The sequence below is a fragment of the Archocentrus centrarchus genome, chromosome 19 (genome assembly GCF_007364275.1).
Source record: "Archocentrus centrarchus isolate MPI-CPG fArcCen1 chromosome 19, fArcCen1, whole genome shotgun sequence".
Taxonomy (NCBI): Eukaryota; Metazoa; Chordata; class Actinopteri; order Cichliformes; family Cichlidae; genus Archocentrus; species Archocentrus centrarchus.
The window spans coordinates 19,145,807-19,159,313 of NC_044364.1; the positions used below are offsets into that span (position 1 = coordinate 19,145,807).

At 42.0% G+C, this 13,507-nt stretch overlaps 1 protein-coding gene, 1 long non-coding RNA gene and 1 other non-coding gene across 3 annotated transcripts; 1 reads left to right on the forward strand and 2 right to left on the reverse strand.

Annotated features, from left to right (window-relative positions):
- Window positions 1-224: 224 nt before the first annotated feature.
- Window positions 225-5,782, reverse strand: LOC115798455 (proton channel OTOP3-like). Its single transcript, XM_030755300.1, has 7 exons — window positions 5,307-5,782; window positions 5,085-5,221; window positions 1,871-1,929; window positions 1,631-1,770; window positions 850-1,520; window positions 478-648; window positions 225-395 (listed from the first exon to the last, which is right to left on the reverse strand). Exons 1-7 carry the CDS (start codon window positions 5,689-5,691, stop codon window positions 225-227), a joined length of 1,734 nt encoding a protein of 577 aa, XP_030611160.1. The 5' UTR covers window positions 5,692-5,782.
- A 1,789-nt stretch (window positions 5,783-7,571) lies between these two features.
- Window positions 7,572-7,644, reverse strand: trnaa-agc (transfer RNA alanine (anticodon AGC)). The gene has a single exon. It is a non-coding gene; the product is annotated as a tRNA-Ala (tRNA).
- Window positions 7,645-10,295: 2,651 nt separating this feature from the next.
- LOC115798669 (uncharacterized) lies at window positions 10,296-13,507 on the forward strand. Its single transcript, XR_004021492.1, has 4 exons — window positions 10,296-10,813; window positions 11,946-12,065; window positions 12,138-12,202; window positions 12,539-13,507. It is a non-coding gene; the product is annotated as an uncharacterized LOC115798669 (long non-coding RNA).

The following is a 13,507-nucleotide window of genomic DNA, read 5'->3' on the forward strand; positions in this document are numbered from 1 at the left end:
TCACACTGCTCGGATGATGGCTGCAAGAGCCTCACTGATGGTGACTTGATTCCAGTTCATCCAGAAGATGTCAAATGCTCACACTTTTTTAAAAATCCTTACACACACATACATCACCAGTCTCCTGGAACATTATCAAAAGGTCTGACCTAAAAATAACTTCACATTAAATCCACTTTTTTAATGTGAACCAGTCTAGTGTAACCGGGATGAGTCTGTGCTCTTTATTCAGAGATGAGCAGCTCCATTAAAGCTCCCACAGAGTGCATCCTGTAGAAGACACCGAGCGGCTGACCCAGATTCACCATAACGAGCCACGCGCTGAAGCCGAAAAACTGTTTTCCTGGGCTGTTCTCGAACTGGGGATGGACTCCGAACGCAGGAATCACCCACAGCTGTAAGAAGAGGGAACAGTTACACATTATATAAATACAGATCAGCTATGAATATTCCTTCATAACAAACTCATGATACTACCATGATGTTCGAGAGAATGAGGAAAGCACAGATCTCTTGTGTTGCTCTTCTGGTCCAGGATTTCTTCCCATCATGCTCTTCAACAGTGGGGGATGCTGATGTTTTGATCTCCAGGAATGAAATCTCTGGCTTCTTGTTCTCTTGCGCTGGCACAGCGACCTTCATCTTCAGCTGTTGAGCAGTTTTTAATGTAAACAAAACTTTTTAATGTCTCTTTGCACACCATTCATATATATACAGTGCAAAAAAAAATCTTTTTTTTTTTTTAATTATCTTTTATTTAGGACAAGGCAACAATATTTCAGAAAACGACAGTATTTCTGGATTGTGTTTTGCATCTCATTGAAACTGCACGAGAAGAGATGCAGGTACCTTTACATTCCTGCTCCACTGCTTTTCCTTCCTGATGAGGTTCGGGTGCCTGTGGAGGCCATCGATGATGAAGATGTTCTGGAGGACGACCTCCAGCAGGCTCAAGAGGGAGTAGGACAGATCCAGGTCCCCCAGAAGATCGCGGTTTCCCATAGCCAGACCCGCTACAAGGGAAAAATAGGACAGTACAAGCTGGCCCAGGGACGCTGCCAACAGGAGGATCACATCCAGACTACGGGTGGGGTTGTGCCCCCCTTCGTGTGCCCTCGCCTCTAGTCTGTAAACTAGTATCCCGATCAGACAGCAAAGAGACATGAGGGGCATGACCACTACATGGTAGCCATAAAATATGAGGAAGGCGGTGAGGCGAAGGTCCGGCTGGGTCACCCAGACCTGATAGAGAATGAAGGCAGTCACTCCTGCAACAAGGACCAGGCCCCCAAACACGAGGCCGAATGTGATCCCACCTCTGTAGAAGATGCGTAGAGTCAGCTTCTGAGCAGCGTGGTGGTGACCTGGACTTATCCTGCGGCCCACGTTCTTCCACATCACATAGATCATCCCGCCTGCCATCAGGTAGTACTCAATGTTGAAGGGATAAAGGATCTCAAAGCCCTTCCTGAAGGCGAGGCAGGCTGTACTCGCACTGCACCGACACAAAGTTAAATTCCCTGCAGGAAGGAAAATAAATACAGTATTCTTTAAATTCCTCCTGCTGCAGGAGAACGAGCTCAAACATAAAACCTCAGGATGTTCAGTGAGTGTTTCTTGCAGTACCTACCGATTAACTCCAAGCTGTCATCTTCAGATGAGCTTGTGGTGTTTGTTTTTTCCATCTCAATCTCCATGTGGATGCTGTCCTCTGTCACCACATTCAGCCACAGCAGCAGGTCAGTGGAGAGGATCGCCATCAACCCAGACCTGCAAAGCTGAAGTTAGAGATTTCTTTCTAAAAAACAACATGTATTTATGCATGAAAATCATGCATGAACTATATAATATATAATATAGCAGTGTGCACCTGGTGGTTATCTTGTGTGTGTGAATGCAGTCTTTGGAGTGACTCCACACTAAATATGTCTACAAAAGGAACAAAAGTGTTATTCAATGAGGACACACCTGAAACATTACAAGCCTGTTTTTAAGTCAGGTAGAGTGGAGAGGGCGGAGACTGAGGAGGAGAGGTAAAGTTATTTAACATAGCTGACATATGATCTGAAATCTTGGAGTAAAAGCAACCGTGATCAGGTTGAGGAAAAGCACCTCATTTAGAGTGGAAGAAACTTTTAAGGTGAAAAGTTTATTTTGACTTCCTAAACCCTTCCATTCTGCTCGGGTCAAATTTGACATGTTTTGATGTTTGACAGGAGCAAAAATATCATAAATTTCATTAATTTAGCTTCAAATTTGACTTTTTCTAAAGTGTCCCAATATACACAAAAATGAAAATATTTAAAAATGTTTACACTGTTGTACAGATTTTACTACTCTGAGGCTATTCCAGGTCAAATTTGACTCAGTTTTATTGAGATGATTTTTAGATCCATCAGTGGGGGTCTAATCAAGGAAAATTATGGTTTTAAGGAATCTTGGAACTGGGAAACTGTACATGCTTCTGCTTATCCTATTCAGGGTCACGGGGTGCTGGAGCCTATCCCAGCTGACATAGGGCAAGAGGCAGGGTACACCCTGTACAGGTTGCCAGCCTGTCAAAGGGCCAACACAGAGAAACAGACAACCATTCACACTCACATTCACATCTATGTAAGGGAGAACAAGCAAACTCCACAGAGAGAGAGGCCTGGGCAGAACTGAACCCATGCCTTCTAGATGTTATTCTAAGTGTGAGGCAGCAGTGCTAACCACCACACCACCAGGCTGCCTGTAAATGCCATGTCTGTTTGTGTGTATGTGTTTTTTTTTTATATGCAGTGGTGACCGAGTTCAAGGGGAACTCTGACACTGTCACAAGAACCATCTGTGTTCACATCACATTTGCTCAGGTTCCTGCAGAGAGAAGCTCCTGCTGGTGTTTGAAGGATCGTGAGCGAACCTCCAGAGTCTGAGAGTAAAACAGCATATCAGTGATCTTATATGGTGCAAATAAGAAATAATACCTCTGTGTGAGGTTAGATGCTGCCTTGTCACAGACACACGATCAGAAAATAGGTGGTGGGGAATTTAAGGCTGTCGGCTCACAGCAAGAAAATTTCTGGTTCACATCCTGGCCCTGTGTGGAGTTTGCATGTTCCTCACACAGCCCAAAGAGATACATGTCAGATGACCTACCTCCTGTAGTTCAGGTGGTAGGTCACCTACTAATCAGAAGGTTGGTGGTTCAATCCCTGGCTGTTCCAGTCTGCAAGATACTGAACCCTAAGTTGTTCTCTGATGCGTTCATTGGATTGTGAATGGGTGAATGAGGCATGTTGTATAAAGCGCTTTGAGTGCTAGTAGAAAAGTCTATATAAGGGTTAGAGTCAGTTTTACTAATCAGTTTTAAGGCCATTAGTAATGTATACTAAAGACAAATTTGGGATTAACTAGGTAAATCATAAGCTTAAAAAATTATGAGGAAGAATGCCAAAGAAAGATGTTGTGATGAGGAGTCTTTGTGCTCACGTGTGTGTGGTGAGTTCAGAAAACCTCTTGTACACCCGGAAAAAGTGCCGCACCCACTTTTTACAGTACGCTGTTCAAACAGAGGTATTGTTTGTGTTTTTATCATGTTCTGGCTGAGCGAACATAACTGTGTAACTATGCATTGCAAGTGTGCCATGAAGGATGCTGTTTATCATTTAATTTGTGGTGTAACCTGTTAAGGTTGCTTTTGTAAATCTGTATCTTCATCAATAACCAGTGATTCTGTAAATCAGCGGTCACTGAAGGCACAGTTGTGTACTTAAGTGACAGTATGCAAGGCTCTCTATCAGGCTTTATTAAAAATGCCTCCTGTCAAAGTCAAATCTGTCTTCTTCAGTCCTGAGTGAACCTAAATGCTTTTCCTTATTTCCTGTTTGTCCTGCTCTGATGCTCAAAGTTTCAAATAATAAGTCCATGTATGTACAAGCAATCCCTGTGTGCTAAAAGCTCAGGTTTCAGGCTGCTCCTGTCATGGTGTGCTGTGTGGCAAATGAAGGCAGACCCCAAAACACAGGACTTACAAACAAACTGAACAAAGGGTGGTTTATTGAGCAGTGTGACAGGGAATACATATAACTGGGCTGGTCAGGTGTCAAAACTAAGGGACACATGAACTAGATAGACACACAGCAGAAATCATAGATGACAACACAACAAAGAACAGAAGAAAACTGAGGGCTTAAATACACATCAGGTAATCAGGGCAAGAGGAAACAGCAGGACATGACAGGTGGAACACATGAAACTAATAACACAGGGGAAGCAAAACTAAACACAAAGTACAGGGAACACAAGACTGTCAAAATAAAACAGGAAACACCTAACAAGGTACACGCAGACTTACCACAGGGGACTGGCACACAGAGAAAACTAAACAGGGACCAAGGCACAGGGAAACAGACAAAGAGAAACACACACACAGGACAGAGATGCCGACTAGTCACAAGACTGAGAATACGAAAACACAGGAGGTCCGGGACCTGACAAAAGGACAAAACAGACACAAGAACACAGACGCAGGGGAGACGGGGACAAAGGGAACTAGAAAAGCACAACTGATAACAAAGCCAGAACTAAGATGAACAATGAAAACCCAAATAAACTAGGAAATAATAAAACTCAGTGAAAACAGAACTAAACACAAAATGCTGGGCACACGGCCCAGGACCATGACAGCCCTAAATACTCGGTGTGTGACAGTTCATCCAGCTCTTGGCTCTCTGTGATGTCAGTGACTGCAGATATCCCTAATATAGCTCATTATATGGCTCATTATAAGACATATAAGGATTATTTTGAACTCACAATCATGTAAAGCTACTATAGTAGGATTCAAGAATGAAAATATGGAGCTAGAAATGAACAGGATAGGTCTCAGGATAGTATTCAAATAAATATTCACTGGTATAACTGGGATCCAGCATTTTCCTGCACTCTCTTATGGTGTAGTAACTGCAATACTCTTTGGTACTGTGAGGTGAGACTACAAAATGGCAATAAATTTAGAGTTTTACAATTTTGTTAAATAGTTCTCCACTCTACCTTCAGACTTTACAGCATGCGACAATTTACCAGAAATCAAACAGCGTTACCTGTACAGTGAGAAAAAGAGCCTCTATGAACGGAGAAAGCAGTGTGACAGCTGGCTTGCACTCCTTCATACTCATCAAATAACCAACCCTGCAGATGAACAGCAGCAGGCTGAAGGCAGAAAAGAGCACGAGGGCCACTGTGACACAGCATGAAGATGAAGATGTTAGAAACAAACAAACCCTGTGAACAGTCGGCTTTAATGATCAAGCACAGGAACTTACAGATGACAGGGATTCCCCCAGCATGATGGTCTTTATGTGGGGATATACCCGACTGTTTCCTGGCCCACAGCAGGTACCAGAGCATCCAGATCAGGCTGACCCCCATCAGCACCAGCAGGAACACCTCAGGCTCCTGGTGGGTCAGGCCCTCTGGGTTGAAGGCTTGGCCGGCCACCAGAGCGGCCCCCAGCACCATCACATTGAGACCCAGTAAACCAGACATTATGCGTCTCCCACTGGGAACCCACACCAGCACTGGTTCCACCTCCTGGTCATGGATCTGATGATGGTCTGAGCTACTAAGCAGTTCTTCAGTAGTGGGATTTTCAGACGTCTCACAGGAAGAGTCCAGCACTGAGAGTCCAACATCAGTATCCATGTTCATGCCTTTTCGCTTATCTTCAAAAGCTTTTCAATTTTTTTTTTTTTTGGTTCCCTTTTTTTCTGTCCTTTTCACTCACTTTTTCTTTTAGTTGAAATCCCTAAGTTCAGTGTCTGAAAAGCCCTGGCACTTGTCTGATCTGCCTTCCCACGCTGCTGCAGGTGTGGCTATTAATATAACACACCTTCACGGGAAATGCATCATGTTTGCAATTTGACCCTTTATTCACCTGTGCTACTCGGTCAAAGTCTGCTTAATTTAAAAAACAAAACAAAACAAAACAAACACACTCTGAGCCTCTAAGGAGTGTATGTCAGCCTGCAGCACTGAAATCCAAGTTTTAAAATCCAAGTTATTTTACTTCAGTGGAGCTTAAAGGTATCAGGAAATATCCCAATTTGCAAACAAGTTGCAACAGGAACTGACTCAAGCATGACCTTGTTCTTATCACTTCTCTGCCTTGAGTAGCAGCAAGTAGTTCAGTGAGACGTGGTAACCTGGTGCAGCTGTCAGGTATTATATTTTTGTCTAAAGTCACAAGTGAGGAGACACAAAATCACGAGCAAATAATTTCATTTCACAGGTGTAAGTATTTGCTTCAAATTAATTTGACTATTCTGTGTTCTCTTTCCACATGCACATGTAAATAGCAGCTATACAGTTTGATATCAGACCTGCATGAGCGATGTATATTTCTTAGTTTCTAGAAGACACCCACATGTCAACTAGTGTACTCAATTGAAACTTGAGTGCATAGAATGGCCATGACTGGTCAATAGATATATTTTATTTGGCCCTTTTCCCTTAATACACCTGTCACACAGAAGGACTGCACTCCCTCCCACTCTTTACTTGAAGCAGCTAAAGGTGAGTTAATTTTCTTCCCACTTAAATTATCAAGGAACCTGGAACACGGAGAATCCAACGTGAGCAGAAGGCATTTAACTCAACCCAAAGAACATAAATGAGTCTGACTATAATACCTCAGTGGGTGAGTGAATGAGACAAAGACAAGTATTATTAGAAGCAGGAGAGCAGCTATATACTTTCTGAGGTGTATGCAGACACATTTTTAGGTGCCCCCCTCCCTCTGCCCCCCAATCCCCCAAACACACACACACATACAAAACGCACCCTCTCAATATAACTTATATTGTAACTACGGCACACAGTTGCAGAACATTGACGTGTTATTTTCCTACTAGTAACTTAAGCTAACCTGAGTATTTAAAATCCTCTTGATACAAATAAAAAAACAACTGCGATCGAGCGCGTTCTCGAAAGCGCGCGATCGAGCGCGTTCTCGAAAGCGCGCGCTGGAGCGCCTTAAGGAGCACAGGTGCGCCTAATCAGCGCCGTGCCTCTGTTATTGATCATATCATATGCACAGCTGTTAAATACTGAAAATGCCCACTAGAGAAATGATTTCCCCTCATCCCTTTGGCGCCCCCCTGTGCTGCGCCCCTATGCACTGCATATAGCTCATACCCACTTTTTGCGCCACTGCAGGCATATCTGTTGCAAGACGCCCCTCTTCACATTAAGGATCAGAATGGGAAGTGCTGGCACAGCTGTTAGGGAGAACCTCAAAGTTACTGCTGTTTGCAGTTGATCTTCAAATGGATACTTTTAAATGTTGTTCAAAATAAATTCAATGAATAAATCAAATTTAAACTGTTTACAATAGCTGTTCGGTTTTTTTCATATTACCTTCCCTTTAAATTATTAGTTTAAACTAGATATTTTTGTTGGCTTGACATTTACATTTGCGTTATTATTAGTATTTGCATTGAACTGGTGGGGGCAGCGTTATGAATGGATGTTTCCACTATCCCATGATAACTGTTTCAACGAAATATATTCCTCAGAAACGTAGAATTGTTTGGAGGATGCGGGCATCGATCCCGCTACGTCTCGCATGCTAAGCGAGCGCTCTACCATTTGAGCTAATCCCCCGCGTGTGTGTGTGTGTGTGTGTGTGTGTGTGTGTGTGTGTGTGTGTGTGTGTGTGTGTGTGTGTGTGTGTGTGTGTGTGTGTGTGTGTGTGTGTGTGTGTGTGTGTGTGTGTGTGTGTGTGTGTGTGTGTGTGTGTGTGTGTGTGTGTGTGTGTGTGTGTGTGTGTGTGTGTGTGTGTGTGTGTGTGTGTGTGTATAGTGAGTGACTGAAATGTGCTGTGAAAAGCCCAGGACCAGGATGGCTGCAGATCACTTGTTGACAGCCTATGCCCGAGCAGGGGTAGCAGGTAGAAGCCATGTTTGTAGGGTTTTCCCTTTCATTCTGCAAAATTTCTGGAGCAGAACATGGGTTTATGGCAATTTGCTGCAAGCTGGGCTACATTTAGCTCTGATAAAAAGCATGTTTAAAGCACTACCAGCCAGAATTGTTAATACAAGGTAGGATGGATCCATACTTTAATGTTGTTTATACCAAATTCTGAACCTACCGTCTGATTGTCGCTGCAGAAATCAAGACATAAGACCAGGCAATGTTTTGTATCTTGCGTTATCCAGTTTTGGTGAGCCCGTGTGAATTGTAGCCTCAGTTTCTTGTTCTTACCTGACAGTGGCACACAGTGTGGTCTTCTGCTTCTGTAGCCCACTTGCTTCAAGGTTTGATGTCTTGTGCATGACCTCTGCCATCAGCAAGAGTTTCACCTGGAGAACTGCTGCTCACTTTGTCTGTTCAACTATTCAATTATCATTGTGTGCCTTGATGATCTGGTTTGACTTCTCATGTCCCTTAGCACCAAACAGGTTGAAAACAGTATGAGGCTGTGAGCAGGTTAAGAGGATAATAGCAGTCCTTAATGATTCATTCTTGTACAGGTCTTTCTATTTAGCAGATAGTGAGCAAATAGACATGACAGAAGATGATGGAAGAGAAGAGAGAAAGGAAAATGAAGGTTACCCTAAGGGTGATGGGAAGAATGAAGAGTGGACAGATTTGTTCCATTTTAATGATTTATCTTTTCTTTGTTTTGGGCCTTTATGCTTTTGAACCACTGCACTATGTGTCAAGAAAGCTGGTCGTGTTCGTGTTCACTTGGATATAGTTGATGTCTTTGTTATGCAGCACAGTAGCCTACGCATGTTCCTAATGTGTTAGAAAACTAAGAATATCATTTTTTACTTAAATGAAAATGAAGAAAATAATGCACTATTGTGGGGAGATTTCAAACTGTGCAGACTTATGGGCCTATCCTAGATTTATTAGATATGGTAAATGAATAGTTCATCACTGGCTACCCTAAGGACCACAGCAGATTATTTGTTAAAATAAGTAAATTGAATAAATAAATAAAATCAAAAAATAAAATCAACAGACACTGCTTCTACATAGGGCCCAGAGTTCTGTGCTACACCCCTGATTATTATTGTTGTTTTGAGAGTATTATAAGTTATTTTAAAGCCCAGATCTATATGAATGAGAAGAAAGCCGTAACTTTCATTTCAACGGTTAATCGAACAGAAGAACTTTGCATAGAAAATGATATAATGTAAGAATGGATTTTGATGATATGATTGACATCTGAAGCTCAGCTCAAAGAACAAATGCCACGCTGATTCACATTATGGATACAATAAGACAAGAAAAAGTTACCAAAAAGAAAAGAAAATCTGCACTTACATATTTACTGAGACACCTGCCACCACACAGCTGAAACTGTTGTGAATGCTGCATATCAACAACTACCCTTTTTTACCATTTTAGATTTGTGTGAGTGCACTTTCTCTATGCTGTTAAGTCCCCGCTGAGATGTGTGTGTGATGGTTGATGGATGTGTTTGATTATGTTTTGTTGTTTCTTTGTTTCCAGGCGATTCAAAACCCCAGCCTGCAGGAGCGAGCGTGGACCTCTGTCTGCCCGTTGGTCATCAAACTCGAGACGTTTTACAGCTTCTCTCTCAAACTAGGTGCAGTCACACTGCTGAACGAACGTGTTGGGACACGATTATTACTTCCTTTTGTTAGTCAACAGGTTATGCTATAGGTTTCATCTTAAGGAGTCACTTTTTAGATGATGAATGAAGATTGAATTTGCTTTTTAAAATTAGTTAATGTCTCGCACGTGCACGCGCGCGCGCGTGTGTGTGTGTGTGTACAGAGGAGGCTCTGCAGAGCTTGACATGTCCATGCCATGTCCCTTAAATGTCCCCCCCTCACGCCCACTCAGCACCTGGAGAGGGAGCAGGCACTGGGCAAACAGATCACTGAGATCCTCCACGTCACTCTACGCTTTGATGAGCTCGAGGTCTGTGGAAACACTCGAGTTAAACTCATACACTCAGTCTGTCCCGATAAGTCACAACTCATACTGTATACAAAATATTTGTGTATGCATATGTAACCCAGTTAGAAAATGTGTTTGGTTTAGTTTAAAAACAATTGTTAAAATCAGTTAATATATAAATGTGTCAATTAAAAACTGTCATTTATGTAATGAAAGGTTTAAATACATTTAATACTGTGATTTGTTTGTTTGTTATGTTTAAAAAATGGAAAGTTTGACTAAAAACTGTTTGAATGAGCATTTATGGGGTTAATGCGTCGGGAGCAGACGGTAGAGGGAGTGTCAAGAGTACGTCAGCAGAGAGAGAGAAAGAGAGGCGCTAAGAACGAGCGTGTCGGAATAGGACAGGAGCGAGTTTTAAGGCTAAGTACACAGAAGCGGGGATTCTTGTGTTTCTTATGGGACTGTCTGCTCGACAGTCTGTCGTTAGAGCACAAGTTCTTCCTGTTGCGAGGACGAGAGGGATTGCCAATTCTTCTGTCACAGACTGTGTATGACCGTGGCACGAATGCTAATGTTAGCCCGAGCGTTAGCGCGTGTGCTACGGCTAAGCTAACGAGCTTGATAGCAGTGAGTCAGCACACCACAAGTGTACAGACTTTTTGCATATAGTTGGACTAACCCAGTTGAACTGTGCGAGAGGGGAAAGACTATTTTCAGCACGGGAACGGAGTAAATACCCTGCTCGAGGATTGACAGAGCCTCATCTGTACCTGTTCTGGAAGCGAGGTGAGCGGGGAGGCAGTGGACTCTGCTGTGCCGGTGAGGTGAGAGGGATCTGCTTCAGAGCGCTTACCTGCCTGTTGGATTACAACCCAGCAACCAAAATACTAAGGTACCACCCATTTATTTTGGCTCATTAAAGAGTGAAGCGGCCAGTGTGTTTTGGGCCTCCACGTACACTAGCCACGAATAGGCCTGCACCGTTTTTTATTTGGTTTTAAGTCCTTTTGAGTTTGCCGGCATGGTGTGTGTGTGTGTATGTGGGCCCACATATTATATGGGTTGTCAATTTACACAAATGTGTTCAAGTCATTTAAATGTTGAAGACAGTTTAATGTAATTGTGTTTGCTTTTTTCTATCTTTTGATCAAAACTAATAATTTTAAGTAAATCAGTTCATATTGTTTCTTAAAACTTGAGTGTTGTGAGTTTGTTTATAGCTTATAGATAAATAGAAAGCATTTCATCTGGAAAGTGTGTTTACAGGTTTTTTGATTAAAACTCTTGGAGAGACAGAAACCCTTAAAGGTGAGTTCTAAAAAGTGTGTTTCGAAAGGGTTTATTGATACCGTGTAACCTAAATCCAAGGCTTAAATTGACACTGAATTAATCAGGGTTAAAACAACGAGAATACATCATAAGAACCCAAAAGCCCTACCCCTGTTAATATTTCTATTTACGGGGAGCGCTACACATATGTGATGGCTAAAGGATAACTTGCCCACTTGTTTTCTCTTAGATGAGAAATCCTGCCATCCAGAATGACTTCAGCATCTGCTGAAGGACCTTCAGTAGAAACCAGATAAACAACATGAACGTGAGCTGTGAGCTTTAATGTTTTAGATCTATTTGTGTTCTAAACAGGACACACATGAAGAGAGTGGGGACACTTTTTCTTTTTTTTTAATGTTAAACCAGAGTCAGGAAAAAGAACAACCTGATCAGATTTGGGTTTTCAAACTAAACCTGGTGACTGATCTGACTCAAAGTTGCAGTTTTGTTTCCCAAAACTGCAACTTTGAATCATTTTCATTTAAAGAGAACATCTTAAAGTTTGGTTGAGAGCCCTGATGACGTATAAAGACTACAGAGACACTGGTTCAGTCTTCACACACAGTATGAGCACACCCATTCATAAAACTGCACACCAGCTTAGACACATATCTCCACAGTGTAGACGTACATCTGTGTAATATTGTGTTTCTCCTCTAATCTCGTTACTCTGTCTCTTTCTGTGTATCCAGAGAGTATTCAAGCCATTTCAGCATTGAGGACACTCTCTTATTTTGCATGAGAGTCATGGTTGGAGTCATCTTTCTGTATGACCATGTTCACCCCAACAGCACCTTCAACAAGTCCTCCAAGTAAGACACACACACACACACACAGTAGGATTTGCAGCTTTTGAATTGCTGACAATATTGATTTGTTTTCAGATGAAAGGCTGCATAAAAGTGCTGAAGGACCAGCCTCCTGTAGAAGGCCTCCTGAATGCACTCAAGTAGGTTAAAGAACTCTGCTTTGGATTCTGAATGAGTATTCTTGTGTGGGTTTGCTACTTAAATCTCAATGTTCTTCTGCCAAGGTAAGGACAAACTGTAACCATGATGGACACTGGCTGGTCTTTAACCTCCCAGCTTCCTTATGATGATATCACACTGGGTTGATTAGAAACTGATGTTACTCTTCTCAGTTTAAAAGTCAGGCCTATTTAACAAAAAAATGAAGACCTCATGGGGTGTGAAATTTGGACCTGATGTTGGTGGACTTTTTGCTCTTCAGACTGCATTGTTGTTGTTGCACTAATGTCCACTTTGATTTTCTTTTTTCTCCTCAGATTCACCACAAAACACCTGAATGGCGAGAATACTCCCAAGAACATCTGAGCGCTGCTCCAGTAATATTTGTTCCTTCTTATATGAATTTATACATAAATAGATATGAAGAGGATCACAGCTCTGACCTCAGATCAGATGTCTATGTTTACATTATTTAAACAGAGACCTTGAGCTGCTCAGGTATTACTTGTCTTTTGACATTGCTCCCGTTTTTCAAACAGTGACACTTTAAGTTTTATGACCTGTTCAGACGGTTTCTGAAATTTGTATTGGAGGCTTTTAGAGTGGTGACCTCATCACTCACTGAAGAATTTCAGCTCTTTTAGTTTTTTAATTAGTTTCCCTTTCAGCTCTTTTTACTCCCACAAATGTTGTTGTACCCGCACAGTTTATACTTCAAATTGTAGCTATGGTTGTGCTCTTTAAGAAAATGTCCTTTTCAAAGATCTGACATTTAAAGAATTTACACTAGGAGCCTCAGAGTGTCAGGTGTACCCTCGCCCCATCGCCCAGACGCCAATGTTAACTTTTCTCCTCGCTTTTTTTTAAACTGTCATTTCTCAGTCACTTTTAGTGATATAGAGATTAACAAAAACAAAAATGTCTTCCTTCAGTAAGCTCTCCTTGTGCTCACAGTGTAAAAGGTTTGTGACTGGAACGTACAGTTTCTGAGTGACAGCCGTTTGTTTGGGGGTCAGTCAGCAGGGGTTTCTTCTCCCCAGCCTAGTTTTGGGAGTGAAAAGGACTGAGCACATCCACTAATAAGAAGCCAGTTGCTCTCAGGACCACAGTACTGGTGGTTTAGCTCTACCAGTTAAGAGTTAGGCTGGAGATATGAAGGTCATGAAGGTCAACTTTGATGACCATTTTCCTCAAATGTCTGTTTTTGAAGTTTTGGGATAGAAACACATTTACCATATTTTGCTGTAAAACATGAATTCTTATACAGTATAAATGAACACATACAC

What these genes read in the sequence shown, in the direction of transcription:
- LOC115798455 (XM_030755300.1), bottom strand. Translation starts at nt 5,691, where the DNA reads ATGAACATGGATACTGATGTTGGACTCTCAGTGCTGGACTCTTCCTGT. An exon ending in CTCTTTTTCTCACTGTACAG is followed by an intron (nt 1,930 to 5,084) that starts GTAACGCTGTTT and finishes TTCCTTTTGTAG; the next exon opens with ACATATTTAGTGTGGAGTCA. An exon ending in ACACACAAGATAACCACCAG is followed by an intron (nt 1,771 to 1,870) that starts GTGCACACTGCT and finishes TCAGCTTTGCAG; the next exon opens with GTCTGGGTTGATGGCGATCC.